Source organism: Chiloscyllium punctatum, chromosome 2 (assembly GCF_047496795.1).
Source record: "Chiloscyllium punctatum isolate Juve2018m chromosome 2, sChiPun1.3, whole genome shotgun sequence".
NCBI classification, from domain to species: Eukaryota; Metazoa; Chordata; class Chondrichthyes; order Orectolobiformes; family Hemiscylliidae; genus Chiloscyllium; species Chiloscyllium punctatum.
In genome coordinates, this window is record NC_092740.1 from 97,074,052 (window position 1) to 97,095,041 (window position 20,990).

Below are 20,990 nucleotides of genomic sequence, written 5' to 3' on the forward strand. Positions count from 1 at the left end.
TCTATAGTTCCCTGATTTCTCCTCACAATCCTCCTTAAATAAAGTCACAGCATTAGCCACCCTCCAGTCATCAGATACCTCTCCCATATTTATAGATGATGCAAATATTTCTGCAAGAAGCCCCAAAATTTGCTCCCTTACTTCCCACAACTTTCTGGGATACATTAGATCACTTCCTGAAGATTTATTCATCTTTATATTCTCTAATAACTTCAGAAATTCTTCTTCTGTAACATTAATTGTTTTTATTTCCCTGAGTTCTCTAGACTCTATTTCTTTCTCTACAATGAAAACTGACATAAAATATTAATCTAATATCCCTCCCATCTCCTCTCCAAGGTGAACAGTCCCAATGTTTTTAATCTATCTACTAACCTAAAAATCTTCCAATCGTTTTGTAAAACTTGTCAAAAGCATCACTCCCATCACACATTTCCATATCGATCTACATCTGGCATCTATCTGCCCCCTCTACAAACCTGTCAATGAGCTTTTAGATTTTTACGCCGTCCTCATCATAATTAACAATCAATGGTAAGCTGGGAAATTGCCACCTCCATACCAATATCTAGATCATTAACATACATCAGAAAAAGCAAGGATCCCTCCTTCCCTATCTTTGCTGAACCCTTTGTATAATCCTATCGTCCTTGAGCCAAGTCTGTGTTTTGCCACAACATTGTATTTCCACTTTGCCATTTCTGCCCGCAGCACTCCAACTTTACTTACTGTAGTTCGTGCATTTACACACAAGCACAGTAAACCTGATTTAGAATATGGCCATGCTAAATTGCTCGTAGTGTTAGGTGAAGGGATAAATGTAGGGGAATGGGTCTGGGCAGGTTGCGCTTCGGCGGGTCAGTGTAGACTTGTTGGGCCGAAGGGCCTGTTTCCACACTGTAAGTAATCTAAGTAACCTAATCTAATCTAAAAGACCCAGTACAACCCATGGACAAATCTAAGTAAGAATACATTACTTTCTCACTTACTCTGAATTCACCCATTGACTCTCTATTCTCCAGATTAAATGTCTAAAATCTATATACGTCTTTATAAATCGGATACATTTTATAGCCTTCTTATACAATGAGGATTTGTTGGTATAGCTGCTTAGACCAGCAATTATTACCCATCCCTAATTGCTAAGAAGATTGTTAAGAGTCAATCACATTACTGTGGGTCTGGAGTCACATTTCGGCCATGACAGATATCCTTCCCTAAAGGAAATTGGTGAACCAGATGAGTTTTTATGACAATTGACAGCGGTTCCATGGCAACCATTAGACAAGGCATTTTTTTAACCCAGATTTTTATTGAATTCAAATTTCACCAACTGCCATGGTGGGATTTGAACTCATATCCCCAAACATTAGACTGGGTTTCTGGATTACTATCCAGTGGCATTACTGTTGCACCACCTTGCCCCAGCCAAATTGCACAGCTATCATATTTTCTATAGCCAGCCTCTCCTGCACCCTCAGGCACACAATCATCTCCCTTATCCTGCCATTTCTGTATTCACTTATATGTGGCACTGGGGCAATCTGGAGATTACTATATTTGAGGAGCTGCTTGCTAATTTTTATCTAGCCCCCCTAAATTTTGACTGCAGGGCCACATCTTGATGGATTCCTTTACAGATTTCCTATATCAGGAAAAACAAGTATCCAAATGCTGACTCTTAGAGAACACAACTACAGACCTGCCTCTAGCCTGTAAAATATCCATTGACCATTCACCTATCCCTCAGAGACTATACTGCAACTATGCCCGAACCATCTCCTTTTTCTAGGTTGTCCATTTGTAGTTTTTCACACCAACCTTTGTTTCCAGTCGCTGTGGTTCAGCCCAGCTCTGTTCCTGCTCCATTGAACCAGCACTCCACCAATTAATTGCTCTTACTCAGGATTATTTATTGTTATTTTCTACCATCATTCTAAATCTTACAATACAATGATCGTTGTCTCCCAGATGTTCTCCCACTGACATGTGATATGCATGGCCTAATTTGTTCCCAAGATCCAGGCCTAACAGTGCCTCTTTTCTTGTTGGACTAAACATGTACCACTGTAGAAAGTTCCCATGGATACTGTCTAGGAATACTTGTCCCTCACTCCTCTTTATTGTATACTATTACTTTCCCAGTCTATGTTCAGGTAATTAAAGCCCTCTGTTATAACTATGATGTTTTATCATCTCTGTATTTACCTTGTAGATTTGTTTCTCTGTGCCCTTCCCGCTAGAAAGGGTTCTATAGATTATGCCAAACAATTTAATTGCACCTTTTTGATTCCTTGGTTCCAGCTAAATCAACCCTGTCCTTGAACCCTCTGGCCATCCTTGTTCTGCAGCATTAAATTGTTCTCTTCAACAACTATAGTTACTTCCTGCTTTTTCTCTTTTCCATCTTTTCTAAACACTTTGTAGCCAGGAATATTTAATACCCAGTCCTGTCCTCCTGTGAACTATGGTTCTGTTATAGCTGCACTATGATAATACACAAGACAATCTCCACCTGAAACTCACTTCTCTTATTAGTTATATTCTGTCCATTCTCATACATGCAATGATTTGCACTAAATTTCTTTCCCCCTTTCTGCAATTCATGACTCTCTAATGTTGTCTGACTCTCCCAGTGTTCTTCACAAACCCCCCAAGTTAGGTTAAAGCCTCCTTAACAGCACAAGCAAAACTGCCAGCATAAGCCTCAGACCCAGTTGTGTTTAGATGTAACCCATCTGCCTTGTACAAGTGGTACATCATCTAGGACCAGTCCAATGTCACAGGAACCTAAAGTCTCCCATCTTTCCCATGACTCATTTACCTCTCTTATTCTTAGAGTCTGTATCTGCATGCATTTTGAACTGAGAGTTAATTTGGAGATTACTACTTTTGAGTTTCTGCTTGCTAAATTTCTCCAACCTCCCTATGATCCCCTTGTATGGATTTATGCAGTTTTTGAGCAAAATAAAATGTAATCTGCAAATACAAATTCACCCCATAAACATATATGTGTATGCGTGCAGGAGAGACAGAGTGAGTGTGTGCATGTGGGTGCCCTGAGGCAAGGATGCCCTGAGGCATGGTACATTAGCGAGACCAAGCAGACGCTACAACAATGGATGAATGGACACCGCACAACTATCACCACACATGAGTGTTCCCTCCCAGTTGAGGAACACTTTAGCAGTCTGGGACATTTGGCTTCAGACCTTCGAGTGACCATCTCCAAAGTGGACTTCGGGGCAGGCAACAACACAAACAGGCTGAACAGAGGCTGATAGCCAAGTTTGGTACCCATGGGGATGGCCTCAACTCATGTCACACAACAGGTGACCCTACTGCACTACACACACACACACACGCACACACACACACTCCTACACACTCACACATTCATGCAGATCCTCTCTCATACACAAGCTGTCTCATACACACACACATACACCTCCTGCACTCACACCCACGCACGCACCTTCTCACAGGCTTATACCCCATCACACTCATATACGTACTTGAGCAAGCTTACACACAGACATACACATACTCTTTCACATGCACTCACACATTCACATGCACACACTCATTCTGTATCTCCTGCATGCACACACATATAAGTTTATGGGGTGAATTTGTATTTGCAGAATTACATTTTATTTTGCTCAATTCTGTAAGTCCCACTTTAGAAATAGAACCAGTCTGACTCAACACTGGGACACAGACAGACTTTAACCTCACACCTTTAATGCATTGTCTGAGCTGGGGTGGCACCTATTGTTAGGAAAGCTGAAGCTATCTTGAGAATGTAACTTAAAAGGGGTTCTGCGATTTACATATTAAAGAACCGAAACAAGCATATCCCATTCTAAAAGATGAAAGACTTGTTTAATATATCATTACAGCTCCATGACACTGTAACCCTTTTGCTATAAATTCTGTGTCTTATGGTCCTGTTCCACAACCACCTGATGAAGACACAGTGCCTCAAAAGCTATGCTTCCAAATAAACTTGTTGGACTATAACCTTGTGTTGTGTGATTTTTAACTATGTCCACCCAAGTCCAATACCGGCACCTCCAAATCTTGAGATAGTTCACAAGAGAAAAATCTGCTTGGGAATTCTATAATTATCCATGTAGTAGACTTAGCCTATCATCTATGTTGAATTTCTGGGACAGTGATGTCTGTGCTTGTAAGTCTACCTTAATGAAGGAGCTTATTGTTTGTGGTTTTGACCTGCTATCGAATTTTAATGATGGCTCTCAGCTGTCTTCAGTGGAAGTATTTCAAAGTTTGGATGTGGCAGCTTTAGTAGACCCAGAATCGTTTATCTTGTAGCTGGATAGTAAAGTCAGTGACTTGGTAAGGTTTGATTTTCACCTTCAGTTTGATACCATGCTGCTTCCATGTCTGACCACAAAATCAACTATTGTGGTTTCTGGATGTGTGCATGGATAGCTTTATCAATAATAATATCCTTAGACAGTGCTGTCAAGTTATCAGAACTTTTGTACAGCCTTGAGAGGAGAGACCAAAAAGAGACCCATAATAGTTGTGTTAAGGAGCTTCTTAAAGGCAGTGAGATCTGGAGAATCAATAAGAGGAAATTCCAGAGCTTTAGGCTTACCTGAAACCAACGTGCCAATAATGAGGTGATAAAAGTTGGAAATGCATTGGAGACCAGTGTAGCAGCAACACAGGGATATGGAAAGGTTATGAGATCTGAGGATGATATAGAGACAGCAAATGGTGGAGGTGGTGTGGCTATGGAGCAGTTTTCTTATCAATTTCTGACTTTCATAGTCTGCCATAATCACTTAATTATTTGGTACTTTCAGAGTTAAACAAAAAAACACATTTTTGGATTGGGTGGTACCATGTGTTAAATATTAACCTTCCATCTTCAAGAATTAAGTGCAAATTCAAATTGAAAGCTTTCTTGCTGTCTGCTGTAGGCTCTATGCAGAATAAAACTGCTCTTAATCTGCCACTAATTAGTAATGGTATTAATTTACTTTGAAATGGAAAAATATCACATTAATAGAATTGTATCCAAGAAAGATTATCATACCAGAAAAGTAAGAGATTTACTCTGCATATTCCTGTTCAGTGCCTGATTTAGGTGCCTGAAATAGTGTGCTCAATTTATTTTGAGTTTAAAATTACACAAAGTAACAAATCAAGAATCCCATACATTGTAAGGGGATCTCCGACTGTTACTGACTGCTTTCGCCATCTCTAAAGAGAAGGTGCAGGGAAGCTGTAAGATCTATAGAGCGGATGGACTACAGAATTCTGGAGGAGATAGCTGAGGAGATTGTGGAAGCATTGGTGGTGATCTTTCAAGGTCATTGGAATCAGGGAGGTACCAGAGGACTGGAAAATGGTTAATGGAACATCTCTGTTTAAGAAGGGTGGGAGGCAGAAGATGTGATATTATACGCTGATTAGCCAGACCAAAATGATTAGATTAGATTCCCTACAGTGTGGGAACAGGCCCTTCAACCCAACACTGACCCTCTGAAGAGTGACCCACGTCCCTCTGATTAGTGCACCTAACCTATGGGCAATTTAGCATGGCCAATTCACCAGACGTGCATATTTTTGGACTGTGGGAAGAAACCAGAGCACCCGGAGGAAACCCGCACAGACACAGGAAGAATGTGCAAACTCCACTCAGACAGTTCCCTGAAGCTGGAATCGAACCTGGGACTCGGGTGCTGTGAGACAGCAATGCTAACCACTGAGCCACCATGCCACCCTTGGTAAGATTGTGGTAAGATTGTGTTGAGAATGCAGAGTACTTGGAAGTGCATAGTTCAACAGGGCTGTGCCAACACGACTTCATCAATAGCAGGTATGCCTGACAAATCTGTTACAATTCTTTGAGGAGGTAATGAACAAGTTAGACAAAGGAGAGCCACTGGACATGACCTGTTTGGATTTCTAGAAGATCTTTGACAAGGTGCTGCACAGGAAGTTGCAAAATAAGATGAGTGTCCATGTGTTTGAGGCAAGGGGCTGGCATGGCTGGAGGATTGGCTGATTGGCAGAAGGCAGAGAGTGGGGTTGGAGGGGCTTTTTTCAGGATGGTAGCCAGTGACTAGTGCACTGGCAATGTTGGGACCACACATACTCACATTATACATTAATGATCTCAATAAAGGAACTTAGGGCATTATTGCTAAGCTTGCAAATGACACAAAGTTGGAGGAGAGACAGGCAGTGTTGAGAAGATGGAGAGGCTGCAGAAGACTTGGACAGGCGAGAAGAGTGGGCAAAGAAGTTGTAGATGGAATAGAAATGTGGAAAAATGTGAGGTTATGCACTTTTGGATGAAGCATAGAGGTGTGGACTATTTTCTAAATGAGGAAAGGCTTCATAAATCAGAAACACAAAGGGACTTAGGAGTCATAGCTCAGGATTCAGACACGTAGGTTCATTCAGGTATGGTTAGAGTGGAAATGGAGAAGATGCTTCCACAACCAGGAAAGACCTGGACCTGAGGGCACAGCCTCAGAATGAAGGCGTGACCCTTTAAAACTGAGATGAGGAGGAGTTTCTTTAGCTAGAGGATGGTGAATATCTGTAATTTATTGTCACGGAATGCTGTGGGGGACAAATTACTGAGTATCTTTAAGACAGAGATAGATAGGCTCTGGATTAGTAAGAGGATTAAAGGTTATGGAGAGAATGGTGTTGAGAAACATATCAGCCATGATCAAGTAGCAGAGCAGACTTGATGGGCCGAATGGTGTGATCCTGCTCCTATTGTTTATGTTCATTTGTCTGTATGGCAACTAGTAATTCCTCATTGATCCAGCAGCCTCCTGTGCTATTTTCCCGCCCTCTGTCAAATGAGAGTATTGCTTTTCACAGTGATAAGAGTTGTTGCTGAGAATCTTGCAGTCATCACAGCATCCTCATATGATGACCTGAAATCATCTGGAAGGTAATGAAATAGAACCTTTGACATTCATGTTTGCCTCAACAATACTTTTAGGAATTCAGTGGGTGACAAAAGATCCTTCACCCTTGTGATTCTGGTCATCTGGATTACGCCCTCTTAGAGGTTCACATTAATAGAATTGTATCCAAGAAAGATTATCATACCAGAAAAGTAAGAGATTTACTCTGCATATTCAGAACAACAGAAGTCTGACTGAGCTATGTGAATGAGCTATCTGCACAAAATCAAGAGCGGTGATATAAATTATCATTTTAATTCATTGTGCTTGCTCTCTTTCTCTCTCTCTCTTTTCTCTGGATTCTTTATCTTCCCTTAACCTTTCCCACTATATAAATGCTGCAAAATAAGACCATAACATAAGAACTAGGAGCAGAAATAGATAATTCAGCCCCTTGAGCCTGCTTCGCCATTCAATAGGATCATGGCTGATCTCATCTCGGTCTCAACTCTACTCTCCTGCCTGCTCCCCATAACCCTCCAACCCACTACTGATTAAAAATCTGTCTATCTCCTTCTTAAAATTATTCAGTGTCCCACCATTCACTGCACTCAAAGACAGTAAATTCCACAAATTCATGACCCTTTGAGAGAAATAATTCCTCCTCGTCTCTGTTTCAAACCTGTTACCCCTTCATTCTCCACGTCTTCAATCAGCCTAACCCCCTGCCAGACTGTTGTAAACCTTCTTATCAAAGTCATAAATGAAAACCTGAGAAATGAAAATGAAAGCAGTTGACCACACAATCCATCTTCAGTGCCTCTCTGCATTCAACCAGCTGAGATTTTTTTAAAATTTTCATTCACAGGATGGGGGTGTCAATGGCTAGGCCAGCTTTTACTGCTTATCCCTAATTATCCAGAGGTCAGTATGAGTCAATGACATTGCTATGGCTCTGGGGTCACATGTAGGCCAGAGCAGATGAAGATGGCAGTTTCCTTCCTGAAAGGAAATTAATTAATCCAGATGGGCTTTTCCCAAAAATCAACAATGGATTCATTGTCATAATTCAACCCTTAATTCAAGACTTTGTATTGAATTCAAATTCCCCATCTGCCAATGAGGGATTCAAACCCAGGTCCACAGAAGATTAGTTGAGTTACTGGATTAATAATCTAGCCATAATACTACTAGGTCATTGCCTTACCTCATTTGACTGTACACACCTGGTTCTATATTAACCTGTTCAGTAGTAACCAGCGAATCATCTGCAATGGCTTCTGTTCCATGCTCACCTCATTGCCTCTGGTGTTCCAAATAGATCTATCCTTGACACGTTCATATTTCTCACCTTCTTCCTGCCCTTCAGAAACAGCAGCAGTTTTTATAAATTCTACGATGATACCCAGCTCGAACTCACCTCCATCTCTCATAACACGTCCACCCTCTCGAAATTGTCAGACTACATGTCAGACCCGGATGAGCAGATCCTTGCTTTGATGAAATATTGGAAAAATTAAAACCAGTGCTTTCAATTCCCACTACAAACCAAGCTCTTTTCCCGAGGAACCGTCCCAGATGATCCAGGTCGTTCACATAGTTTGGATACTGGGTACCCTTAAAATTGTTTTTGTTTTGCAATTGCTGTGTATGGTGAGATTTAATTTAGCAGCTGTTACAACAGGAATTAATTTTGCAAAATTCATGGGAAAATAGAAGGGATGAATTACGGGAAACACAGAGGCCATAATGTGCATTGATCGAGTATCAACAGCTTATCTGGTGCCAAACACACCTTATTATCAGCCATGATTTGGAGATGCCGGTGTTGGACTGGGGTGTACAAAGTTAAAAATCACACAACACCAGGTTATAGTCCAACAGGTTTAATTGGAAGCACACTCACTTTCGGAGCGACGCTCCTTCATCAAAGACAATCACCTGATGAAGGAGCATCGCTCCGAAAGCTAGTGTACTTCCAATCAAACCTGTTGGACTATAACCTGGTGTTGTGTGATTTTTAACTTATTATCAGCATGTTGTTCCTGAAATTTAAAAGTATGTGTTCTTAGAAAGAGTGCTAAATGAACCTTCAGATGTAGGTGGGCAAGGGGATAGTGGTCATCCAACATCATGAGTAGCTATCCCACGGCCATTGATCAAAGAGTTCTGACAGAAATAGAAAAATTGAAAAAGCTCAGCAGGTCCAGCAGCATTTGTGGAGAGAAATCAGAGTTAACATTTCAGGTCAAGTGTTGCTTCCTTAGAACTGATGGTAACTGGAAAAATGTTGGTTTATATGCAATATAGGGTGGGGGAAGGGCTAAGGAGTAAACAATAGGTAGAGACAGAGGCCAAAGTGAGAAAAGAGCAGCTGGACAGACAAAGGAGTGGATAATGTTCTGGCTAAGAGGGTAACCAGCTAATAATGGGAACTGTTAGTGGCTGGCAATGGGCTATGCGTGATAGACTATGTGATGACAAAACCTGGTATGTGTGGGTTGGGGTAAGGACATGGGAGAGCTCAAGCCCTAAACTTATTAAACTCGATATTGATTCTGGAAGACTGCAGGGTCCCCAAGCGAAACTGAGGCATTATTCTTCCAGCTTACACTGAGCTTCGCTGGAGCACTGCAGCAAGCCTCAGACAGAGATATTGGCCAGGGAGCAGGTGGTGGGTTGAAATGGCATGCAACTGAAGGTTGAGGGTCTTTACTGTGGGCAGAATGCAAGTGTTCTGCAAAACAGTCACCCAATATACACTTTATTTCCCCAATGTAGAGGAGACCACATTGTGAGCAGCGAATGCATGAGACTAAATTGTGTGAAGTGCAGGTAAAGTGCTGCTTCACCTGGGTGGTGTGTTTGGGCCCTTGGATACTGAGGAGGGAGGAAGTAAACAGACAGGTGTTAGACCTTCTGCGGTAGCAAGGGGAAGTTGCTGGGGGGGGGGAGGGGGGGTGTTGTTAGGAGTGAAGGAACAGTGAACCATGGAGGGAACAGTCCTTGTGGAAGGCAGACAAGGGTCTCCCTCTTCAGTACGGATCCCAAACATACCTTCCAGGTGTGATTAGGAATAGTCAGCATGGCTTCGTGTGTGGGAGATCATGCCTCACATACTTGATAGAGTTCTTTGATGATGTGACCAGGAAGGTTGACAAAGGCAGAGTGGTAGACGTAGTCCATATGGATATCAGTAAGGCCTTTGATGAAGTTCTACATCATAGGCTGCTCTGGAAGGTTAGATCGCATGGAATCCAGGGCAAATTGACAAATTGGATACACAATTGGCTTGATGGTAGGAAACAGAGGGTAATAATGGAAAGATGATTGTGGGACTGAAGTCCTGTGACTAGTAGAGTGCATCAGGAGTCGGTGCTGAGACCAGTGCTGCTTGTTATCTATATCATTGATTTGGATGAGAATGTACAAAGCATGATAAATAAGTTTGAAAATGGCACTAGAATAGGCAGTAGTGTGGACAGTGAGGAATGTTATCGGAAATTGCAGCAGAACCTTGATCAGCTGAGGAAGTTGGCTGAGAAATGGCAAAAGGAGGTGAATATAGACAAGTGTGAGATCTTGCATTTTGGAAAGTCAAATCAAGGCAGGAGTTTCATGTTGAATGGTAGGGCCTTAAGGAGTGTAGGGGAACAGAGGGACCTTGGAGTTCAGGTGCATGGTTCTCTGAAAGTGGAGTCGAGGTAAACAGGGCAGTGAAGAAAGCTTTTGGCACACTGCCCTTTACCAGTCAGGGCATTGAGTATAGAAGTTGGGAAGTTATGTTGCAGTTGTATAGGACATTGGTGGGGCTGCACTTGGTATATTGCGCTCAGTTTTGGTCACCTTGCTGGAGGAAGGATATTATTAAACTTGAAAGACTGCAGAAGAAATTTACAAGGACATTGCCAATGGTCTGAGTTTAGGGAGAGGTTGGACAAACTAGGACTTTTCTTCAGAGCGTAGGAGACTGGGGGTGGGATCTTAGAGACATGTATAATATCATTAGAGGTATGGATAGGATGAATGCACTCAATCTTGTTCCTAGCATTGAGGAATCAAAGACTAGAGGTCATCACATTAAGGTTAGAGGGAAAAAAAAGAAGGGAACCTGAGGGGCAACTTTTTTACACAGAAGGTGATACGCAATTGGAATGAACTGCCAGTGGAAGTGGTTGAGGCGGGTACATTAACAACATTTAAAAGACATTTGGGCAAACACATAGATAGGAGAAAGTGAGGACTGCAGATGCTGGAGATCAGAGCTTAAAGATGTGTTGCTGGAAAAGTGCAGCAGGTCAGGCAGCATCAAAGGAGCAGGAGAATCACTATTTTGGGCATAAGCTCTTCTTCAGGAATGAGGAAAGTGTGTCCAGCAGGCTAAGATAAAAGGTAGGGAGGAGGGACTTGGGGGAGGGGCGTTGGGAATACGATAGGTGGAGGGAGGTCAAGGTGAGGGTGATAGGCCGGAGTGGGGATGGGGGCGGAGAGGTTGGGAAGAAGATTGCAGGTCAAGAACGCCCCTCCCCCAAGTTCCTACTCCCTACCTTTTATCTTAGCCTGCTTGGCACACCGTCCTCATTCCTGAAGAAGGGCTTATGCCCGAAACGTCAATTCCCCTGCTCCTTGGATGCTGCCTGACCTGCTGTGCTTTTCCAGCAACACATTTTTAAACACATAGATAGGAAATGTTTTGAAGGTAATGGGCCATGTGGATGGATATTTTGGTTGGCATGGACCAGTTTGGGTCAAAGGGTCTGACTCCATGCTGTGCGACTCTATGACTCTATTACTCAATTGATTGATACAGGAAACTCCCAAAGGAAATTAACCTTGGGGTAGGGCCTTGACCTGTTTTCAGCGTGATGCTTTTAAAACTAATGCAAGAGTCTGTGAAGTCTTGCAACATGCTGAACAGGATGCACTTAAAGTTCAGTGATCCTATGTGATGGCTATGCCAATATTGAGGGACTAATACTCGAAAAAGCGAAATCAAGCAGAAACTTCGGGCCAATGTCAATTAATCACTTGTGTAAATAAGTATTCCTTGAGGTCAACTTGAACTTGCCTTTAATGCAATTTTAATCTAAAGCTCCTTATCCAGCAATGACTTGCTATCATGTGCTCTGCTTAAAATGTTCTGTTCTGCCTTGTATCATTTGAAACATTGAAAGGTCATTTCTCATTCATCCACTTTTCAAGGCTGAGGAGCACACACAATTCAGTTTTCTGAGCTAACTTCAGCCTGAGCTTCCAGCAGCATGCTGACAAGATCAATTTGTTTATCCATGATACTTTCCATTAAAATTAACAGAAGGGAGACTTAGAAAGGGGGTAAAGTTGAGCAATCAATCCAATCCTAAGTGAGGCACTGCAGCTGCTGCCTCTATATCAGTAGCAGCCTTTATGTGGACAGTAAACAAATCCTGTGTAATCGCAACCTTAACATTCCCATGAGTATACAGTAACACGTGGATTCTAGTTTTTATCACTTTGTCCACAGGCCTCAGTCCAGTCAAGAAGGGCAGCCTTCATTTGGGGGATTATAAAACCCTTTTCGGAAGTCAATCTGCCATTCTTACTTGGTCTGGCCTACATGTGATGCCAAACCCACAGAAATATAGTAGATTCTAACTGTGCTCTGAACTGCACTTACAAGGCACACAGCAATTAGGAATGGCAACAGATGCTGACATTGCCAGTTATGTCATTTGCACAAAAGAATATAAAAAGAAGTTGTGACTTTTATGACTGCAGGTGTTTATCACAGCAATTTAGACCTTTTGGGAACATGATGAGGTGTTTTTAATTTGATACATTTCAGGTTTATATGGCAAGCCCTGTTTTCCTATGATTCTGGAAAGTGACCAGTGAAACTGAGCTACAGCGCATGTGGTATTAAACATCACCACCCTCAGTTATTTTGCCACGGGTTATTCCCAGTGCATAATCAACGGTCTTGCAATCTCTTGCACATAAACAGTAATGGAGGTCATGACAATAAATCAAGGACACTCAGACTCATGTCCAGCTGCACTGCCATAGCACGAAGGTGACAATCATAACACCTCCACTGCAACCCACTGTTTTACAAATCACAAGGGATATTCCCCCATCAATGCACAGCCGACTGTGCAACCAAATGAAGAGGTTCATGCAGATGTGTACTAGATTCCCCACGAGTGGTCATGATGAATTCACACTGAGACAGGGTAACACTGCAGATTTTGTCATTCCAGGAAAGTAACCATAAGGGCTAAGACAGAAGGAAAAGTGATATTTCCTCCAAATTCATGACACCATTTATAAAAATCCATTTGAGAGCCACATGACCAGCAGACAACACTAATTAAACCATCTGAATGTTGAAAATGATTCAGGTCTTTGGAAAGATCTGAAGCCGTCCTTCAGTATTCCCTCATGGGGGTGCTAAAATACCAAGGTGTGCATCCTGCATGTCAATGCACAGCTAGAAAAATACATGGGGAGGAAGATGAAGATATTCTGTTCATTCAGGACTGCTCTGAAGAAGGGTCACTAGGCCCAAAATGTTAATTCTGATTTCTCTCAACAGATGCTGCCAGACTTGCTGAGTTTTTCCAGAAATTTCTGTTATTGCATTGCTGTCTGAGATACTCTAATTGACATAACATCAATTATTTGCAGACTCACAAGAAATCATAAATCCTCCATCCTGCTGCAAACCATTACCAATTATTGAATACTTATTGACCGCACCCACTGCCAATCCCAGCAAATGGTCCTGCAACTACACACTCACCCTTAAAGTATCTGATCAAAGGGTTCCATCACTTATTAATAAACTTTATTAAAAAATGAAACAAGGCTTGGTAGGAGTAAATAAACAAATTTTATTTAATGTGATTAAGACGGCACTTCTGTCAAACTTTCATGTGCATACTCTTAGTGAATTATAATAGTGTGAAGAGCAGTAAATTTTCCAATGTCTGCTAAATTCCTCGAAGATGAGAAACCAGTCCATTATCAGGAGCCATATTTCAAAAGCCAACCATCATTATGTAGTTGAAAGCACACTGAAAATTATAATAAGTTTGTTCATATTTATTTTAATCAGGTGAAAAGACATTCACTAGGAGAAAGTGAGGACAACAGATGCTGGGGATCAGAGTCAAAAAAGCGCAGCGCTGGAAAACCACAGCCTGCCAGGCAGCATTCAAGGTGCAGGAAAGTCAAGGTTTAGAGCATAACCCCCTGACGAAGAGCTTACGCTCAAAACGTTGACCCTCCTGCTCCTCGGATGCTGCCTGACCGGCTGTGCTTTTCCAGCGCCACATATTTTGAAAAGACAATGTTCAGTAAAGCTATAATTTGAATACAATAGCAACAATATTATGGATTATGGGACACAATGAACTAAATGAAGATACTGTTCCTCCTAGTGTTGAGAATAGTTGTAACGTCTGGCGTGATTCTGCAGGTAGCCCTTTATTTTATCCAGGAACACATCATTGTAAGTAATCCAGTGTGGTATTTTGCCATTAACATAGGCCTAAAATGCAGAAATCCAAATTAATAGTGATCTGAACCATGAAATGTAATTTACTGATATGTTCTTGAAATGTTTACGGAAAACATTCCATCAACAACCTGAGAGCAAATAATTACCATTATCTCATGTGGCACACAGCCGTGGCTTTGGTCTCCAAGAAATGTGCAATCCAATGAGTTTCTTACATATTCTTTTGCTGATTTTGCAAGAATTCCAGGGTTAACTTGTGACATGGCAGAAGCAACAGCATAGGGCATTAAACACTGTAAATAAGTTTTCGAAAATCAGTTCAATGCTGAATACGATAGGAAAATAATTTTTAAAAATTGTGCCCAAAATCATGTAAATTTGCACAGAATCCAAAAACAGTGAGGGATAGATGTTGATTCTCTTCACGAAACAAGAATGTAAGGAATAATCTCTGCACTTGAATGGCTAGGCCCAAGGCATACTTAATACTTGGCCCCAGATACCGAAATGACTTCTTGACTGAAAAGTGCCTCTGAAAAGCAGGCCATTATATTGTAACCAGCAGATCTTGATCCTTTAGAATGTAGAACATAGAACATTACAGCACAATACAGACCCTTTGGCCCTCAATGCTGCGCTGACCTGTGGAACTAATGTGAATCCAATCGAACCTACACTATTCCATTTTCATCCATATGTTTATCCAATGACCATTTAAATGCCCGTAAAGTTGGCGAGTCTACAACTGTTGCCGGCAGTGCATTCCACATCCCTACTACTCTCTGAGTAAAGAAACTACTTCTGACATCTGTCCTATATCTATCACCCCTCAATTTAAAGCTATGACCCCTCATGCTAGCCATCATCAGAGGAAAAAAACTCTCACTGTCTAACACTCTGATTATCTTAAATGTCTCAATTAAGTCACCTCTCAACCTTCTTCTCACTAACAAAAACAGCCTCAAGTCCATTAGCCTTTCCTGATAGATTAGATTAGGTTACTTACAGTGTGGAAACAGGCCCTTCGGCCCAACAAGTCCACACCGCCCCGCCGAAGCGTAACCCACCCATACCCGTACATCTACATCTAGATCTACCCCTAACCTAACACTACGGGCAATTTAGCATGGCCAATTCACCTGACCTTCCCTCCATACCAGGTAACATTCTAGTAAATTGTTCTGAACTGATGTGGCCAGACCAGAGTTTTAAACAGCTGCAGCATGATCTTGTAGCTTCGAAAATCAATCCCTCTATCAATAAATGCTAACACACTGTATGCCTTCTTAACAACCCTATCAACCTGGGTGGCAACTTTTAGGGATCTTTGTACATGGACACCGAGATCTCTCTGCTCATCTACACTACCAAGAATCTTACCATTAGTCTAGTACTCTGCATTCCTGTTGCCCCTTGCAAAGCGAATCACCTCACACCTTTCTGCATTAAACTCCATTTGCCACTTTTCAGCCCAGCTCTGCAGTTTATCTATGTCCCTCTGTAACCTACGACATCCTTTAGCACTATCCACAACTCTACGGACCTTAGTATCATCTGCAAATTTACTGACCCATCCTTCTACACCCTCATCTAAGTCATTTATGAAAATGATGAACACCAGTTTCCCCAAAACAGATCCTTGAAGTACACCACAAGTAATGGAACTCCAGGATGAACATTTCCTATCAACCACCACCCTCTTCTTTCAGCTAGCCAATTTCTGCTCCAAATTGCTAAATCACCCTCAATCCTTTGCCTCCATATTTTGTGCAATAGCCTAACATGGGCATTTTATCAAATGCCTTACTGAAATCCATGTACACCACATGAACCACTTTACCCTCATCCACCTGTTTGGTCACCTTCTCAAAGAACTCAATAAGATTTGTGAGGCATGACCTATCCTTCACAAAACTCTGTTGACTATCCCTAATCAACTTATTCCTCTTCAGATGATTATAAATCCTATCTCTTTTAACCTTTTCCAACACTTTACCCACAACTGAAGAAAGGCTCACTTGTCTATAATTTCCAGGGTTGTCTCTATTCCCCTTCTTGAACAAGGGAACAACATTTGCTATTCTCCAGTCTTTTGGCACTGTTTCTGGAGACAATCATGACATAAAGATCAAAGCCAAAGGCCCTGGCTTCCCAGAGAATCCTAGGATAAATCCTATCTGGCCCAGGGGACTTATCTATTTTCAGACTTACCAGAATTGCTAGAACCTCCTTCTTGTGAACCTTAATCCTGTCTAGACCAGTAGCCTGTATCTCAGTATTCTCCTCGACAACATTGTCTCTTTCCAGTGTTAATACGGATGAAAAATGTTCATTTAGCGCTTCCCCATCTCCTTGGACTCCACGCACAACTTCCCACTATTGTCCTTGATTGGCCCTAATCTTTCTCTCATCATTCTTTTATTCCTGATATGCCTATAGAAAGCCTAAGAGTTTTCTTTGATCCTATCTGCCAACGACTTCTCATGTCTCCTCCTGGCTCTTCTTAGTTCTCTCTTTAGGTCTTTTTCAGGCTAACTTCTAATTCCCAAGCGCCCTAACTGAGCCTTCATGTCTCATCCTACATAAGTCTACTTCTTCCTCTTGACAAGAGATTCAACTTCTTTAGTAAACCACGGCTCCCTCATCCAACCATTTCCTTCCTGTCTGACAGGTACATACTTATCAAGGACATGTTCCTTGAATAAGCTCCACTTTTCAATTGTGCGCACCCCCTGCAGTTTCTTTTCCCATTCTATGCATCCTAAATCTTGCCTAATTGCATCATAAATGCCTTTCCCACAGCAATAACTCTTGCCCTGCATTATATACCTTTCCCTTAAAATCACTAAAGCAAACATAACCGAATTGTGGTCACTATCACCAAAGTGCTCACTAACTCCAAATTTAACACCTGGCCAGGGTCATTACCCAATATTAAATCCAATGTGGCCTGGCCCCTTGTTGGCTTGTCTACATACTGTGTCAGGAAACCCTCCTGCACACATTGGACAAAAACTGATCCATCTAAAGTACTTCAAGTCAATATTTGGAAAGTTAAAACCTCTATACAATATCCTATACTCTTGCTGCTATCCAGAGTTATCTTTGCTATCCTTTCCTGTACATCTCTGGAATTATTTGGAGGCCTCTAGAAAACTCCCAAAAGGGTGACCTCTCCTTTCCTGTTTCTAACCTCAGTCCATATTACCTCAGTAGATGAGTCCTCAAACATCCTTTCTGCCACTGTAATACTGTCCTTGACTAACAATGCCACATCTCCCCTTTTTTTACCACCTTCTCTGTTTTTACTGAAACATCTAAATCCCTGAACCTGCAACAACCACTACTGTCCCTGCTCTATGCCTGTCTCTGAAATGGCCACAACATTGAAGACCTTTGTGAAGGAATCAGAAGGAAACCAGGAGACAAGGGAAAATCAGGCATGTGAGGGTACTGGTGGCATTAGGGAAAGCAGCAGTGGGGCATCAGCATGCAAAAATATAGAATCAACACAGCAGCTAATGGGGCGGGGTACTTAAGGAAGTGGCACTAGAAACAGTAGGTGTACCAATGGTCATCTTCCAAAATTCTCTATACTGTGGAACAGTTCCTACAGATTGGAGTGTAGCTAATGCAACTCCACTATTTAAAAAGGGAGGCAGGAAGAAAACAACAAATTGTAGACTCATTAGCTTGATATCAAGAGCGACAAAAATACTACATTCCATTATAAAAGGTGTCACAGTAAACAACTTGGAAGAGTGACAAAATCAGGTAGAGACAGCGTGGACTCATGAAGAGGAAGTCATGCTTGACAAATGTGCTGAAATTGTTTCAGCATGTAACAAATAGAATGGTTAGTGGATGTCATTTACATGGACTTTTGGAAGGCTTTCAATAATTTCCTACGTAAGAGACTAACTTGCAAAATTAAAGTGCATGGGACTAGAGATCATGTACTGAAATGGATCGAGAACTAGTTGGCAGGCAGGAAAGAAAGAGTTAGAATAAATGGGTCTTTTTCCGAGCAGCAGGCAGTGACGAGAGGGGTACCTCAGAGGTTAGTGCTTGGACCCCAGCTATTCAAAATATCTAATACTGACGTAGATGAGGAAACTATGTGTCATATTTCTAAGTTTGCAGATGACATAAAGCTGAGTGTGAAGGCATGCAGTGAAGAGGATGCAGGAAGCTTCAATGCAATTTGGAGAAGTTAAGCAAATGGAGAAATACATGGCAGATGCAGTATAATGTGAATAAATATGAGGTTATCCACTCCAGGAGCAAAAACACAAAGGCAGATCATTATCTGAATGGCGATAGACTGGGAATCAGGGAGATGCAACAAGACCTCAGTGTCCTTGTACACCCTTTGCTGAAAATAAGCATGCAAATGCAGCAGTACATATGATATATGTTGGCCTTCATTTCAAAAGTATTTAAGCACAAACGTACAGTGCATTTTTGAAACCATACCAGGAGTATTGTATGTAGTTTTGATCTCCTTATTTGAGGAAGGGTGTTCTGATTACAGAAGCAGTTCAAAGACGTTTACCCAGTCTGACTCCTGGGATGGCAGCACTGACATCAGAGAGAGACTTAATCAGCTGGGATATATTTACTTGAGCTTTGAAGAGTGAGGGGTAATGTCATAGAAACCTATAAAACTCTAACAGCATTTGAGAGAGCAGATGCAGGAAAATTGTTCTTATTGATTGAGGAGTCCGGAAGCAGGGGTCCCAGTATAACAATAACAGGTAAACCTTTTAGGACAGAGATGAAGAGGAATTTCTTTACCCAAAGAGTTATGAGCCTGTGGAATTCTTTGCAACAGGAAACTGTTGAGGTCAAAATATTGAGACACAGACAATGCTGCACATTACTAAGGAGTGTCCTAAGTGACAAACTAATCACCTTAGACTCAGCAAATAAGGCAATTGCTTGGTTGTAATGTCTTCCAGCTGCAAAGCCTTACAGATTATTTGTTTTCCTTTAATTGTGGCCATCTCAAAGGAAAACTGCTCTGTGATCAACACTATACATTCAGGTGGTAAGGCCTAAACCCCAGAATGTCTCTCTTAGTCGATCTTTTCTTATTTAAGATGCTCATTAAAGCCTACCTCATGAACCAAGCTTTAGGTCAAATGTCCGCATATCTCTTCATATGGCTTTGTGTTAAATTTTATTTGATAATGCTCCTATGAAGGAGCATTTTATTATGTTTATTGTGCAAATATAATTTGTTGCTGCACTTCTGGTCCGAAATAAATAATTTCACGATGAAACTATGAAGTATGAAGTAGAGATACTTCAGCAAACATTTTTAGTACTATTGGCATACAAGACAATTGAAAGCAATAAGACAAGGTTTGCATACAATCAGTAGCATTTAAATCACATAGTAGAATAATTGACAAAATTCACAAAGAACAGACTTCTTTTTTAGTTTCTTTATCTTTGTTTCTGAATGAAATTGCTGCACAGAATTTTAAACACAAACAACTGAAATCTTAGACAAAATATGACGTTAAATGATAAAGAAAATTGTTTCATTCTTGACCTTTTTACCAGTATTATCTTTCTTCAGCTCTAAAACCACCAAAACAATAAATAATTTTAGACTATATCCTTGAAGATTTGAGAATTCCAGTCCAATAAGTCTGCTCTTAGAGTACATTGAAAAAGACATAATGGAGAGTGTAGCCAGTTGTACAGGATAACAGTGGCACGGTGGCACAGTGGTTAGCTGCCTCACAGCGCTAGAGACCTGGGTTCAATTCCTGCCTTTGGCGACTGACTGTGTGGAGTTTGCACGTTCTCCCCGTGTCTGCATGGGTTTCCTCTGGGTGCTCCGGTTTCCTCCCACAGTCCAAAGATGTGCAGCTCAGGTGAATTGGCTATGCTAAATTGCCCGTAGAGTTAGGTAAGGGGTAAATGTAGGGGTATGGGTGGGTTGCGCTTCAGCAAGTCGGTGTGGACTTGTTGGGCCGAACGGCCTGTTTCCACACTGTAATGTAATCTAATCTAAATTGCTCGTAGTGTTAGGTTAGGAGTATGGGTGGGTTGCGCTTCGGTGGGTCGGTATGGACTTGTTGGGCCGAAGGGCTTGTTTCCACACTGTAATGTAATCTAATCTAATCTGTAAACAGCCATGCCATAACTTTATACATTTGATTATTCAGCAGGACGTCAGCTAGGGAGGTTTTCAAAGTTTGCAGGATGTCTGCATGGGTTTGTTCTACATTGTACCACTTTGTATACTCTGCTCTATATGATGGTTAGAATATTCTTACTGCAACAGAGCCACATTGATTTACATGAATCAGTAGGGCTTGTCATTAGCAATAATTAGAAATAATATACCTCAGATGTACTTTATCAAAAACAAATAAAATGGACAGCAAATTTGTCTTTCAAAAAAACACAACTGAACAACTTAGGTCCCAAGTATCTACTGTTTCCAGAAACGGTATAACACTCAATACAGATAGAGTCATAAAGTCATAGAGATGTACAGCACAGAAATAGACCCTTTGGTCCAACCCGTCCATGCCGACCAGATATCCCAAACCAATCTAGTC

The 20,990-nt window shown here is 41.4% G+C and overlaps 1 protein-coding gene across 3 annotated transcripts in view; it reads right to left on the minus strand.

Moving 5' to 3' along the window:
- Positions 1 to 13,810: 13,810 nt before the first annotated feature.
- Positions 13,811 to 20,990, minus strand: part of hsd17b3 (hydroxysteroid (17-beta) dehydrogenase 3) — an 89,576-nt gene continuing 82,396 nt past the window's right edge. For 2 of the 3 annotated variants that reach the window (XM_072591791.1, XM_072591786.1), the window contains 2 exons: positions 14,556 to 14,702; positions 13,811 to 14,439 (listed from right to left, as the gene is read on the minus strand). In XM_072591791.1, the coding sequence (XP_072447892.1) occupies positions 14,326 to 14,439; positions 14,556 to 14,702 (261 nt within the window). In that variant the 3' untranslated portion in view covers positions 13,811 to 14,325. The remainder of the gene's footprint in view (positions 14,440 to 14,555; positions 14,703 to 20,990) is intronic. The other variant, XM_072591796.1, reaches the window with a different exon arrangement.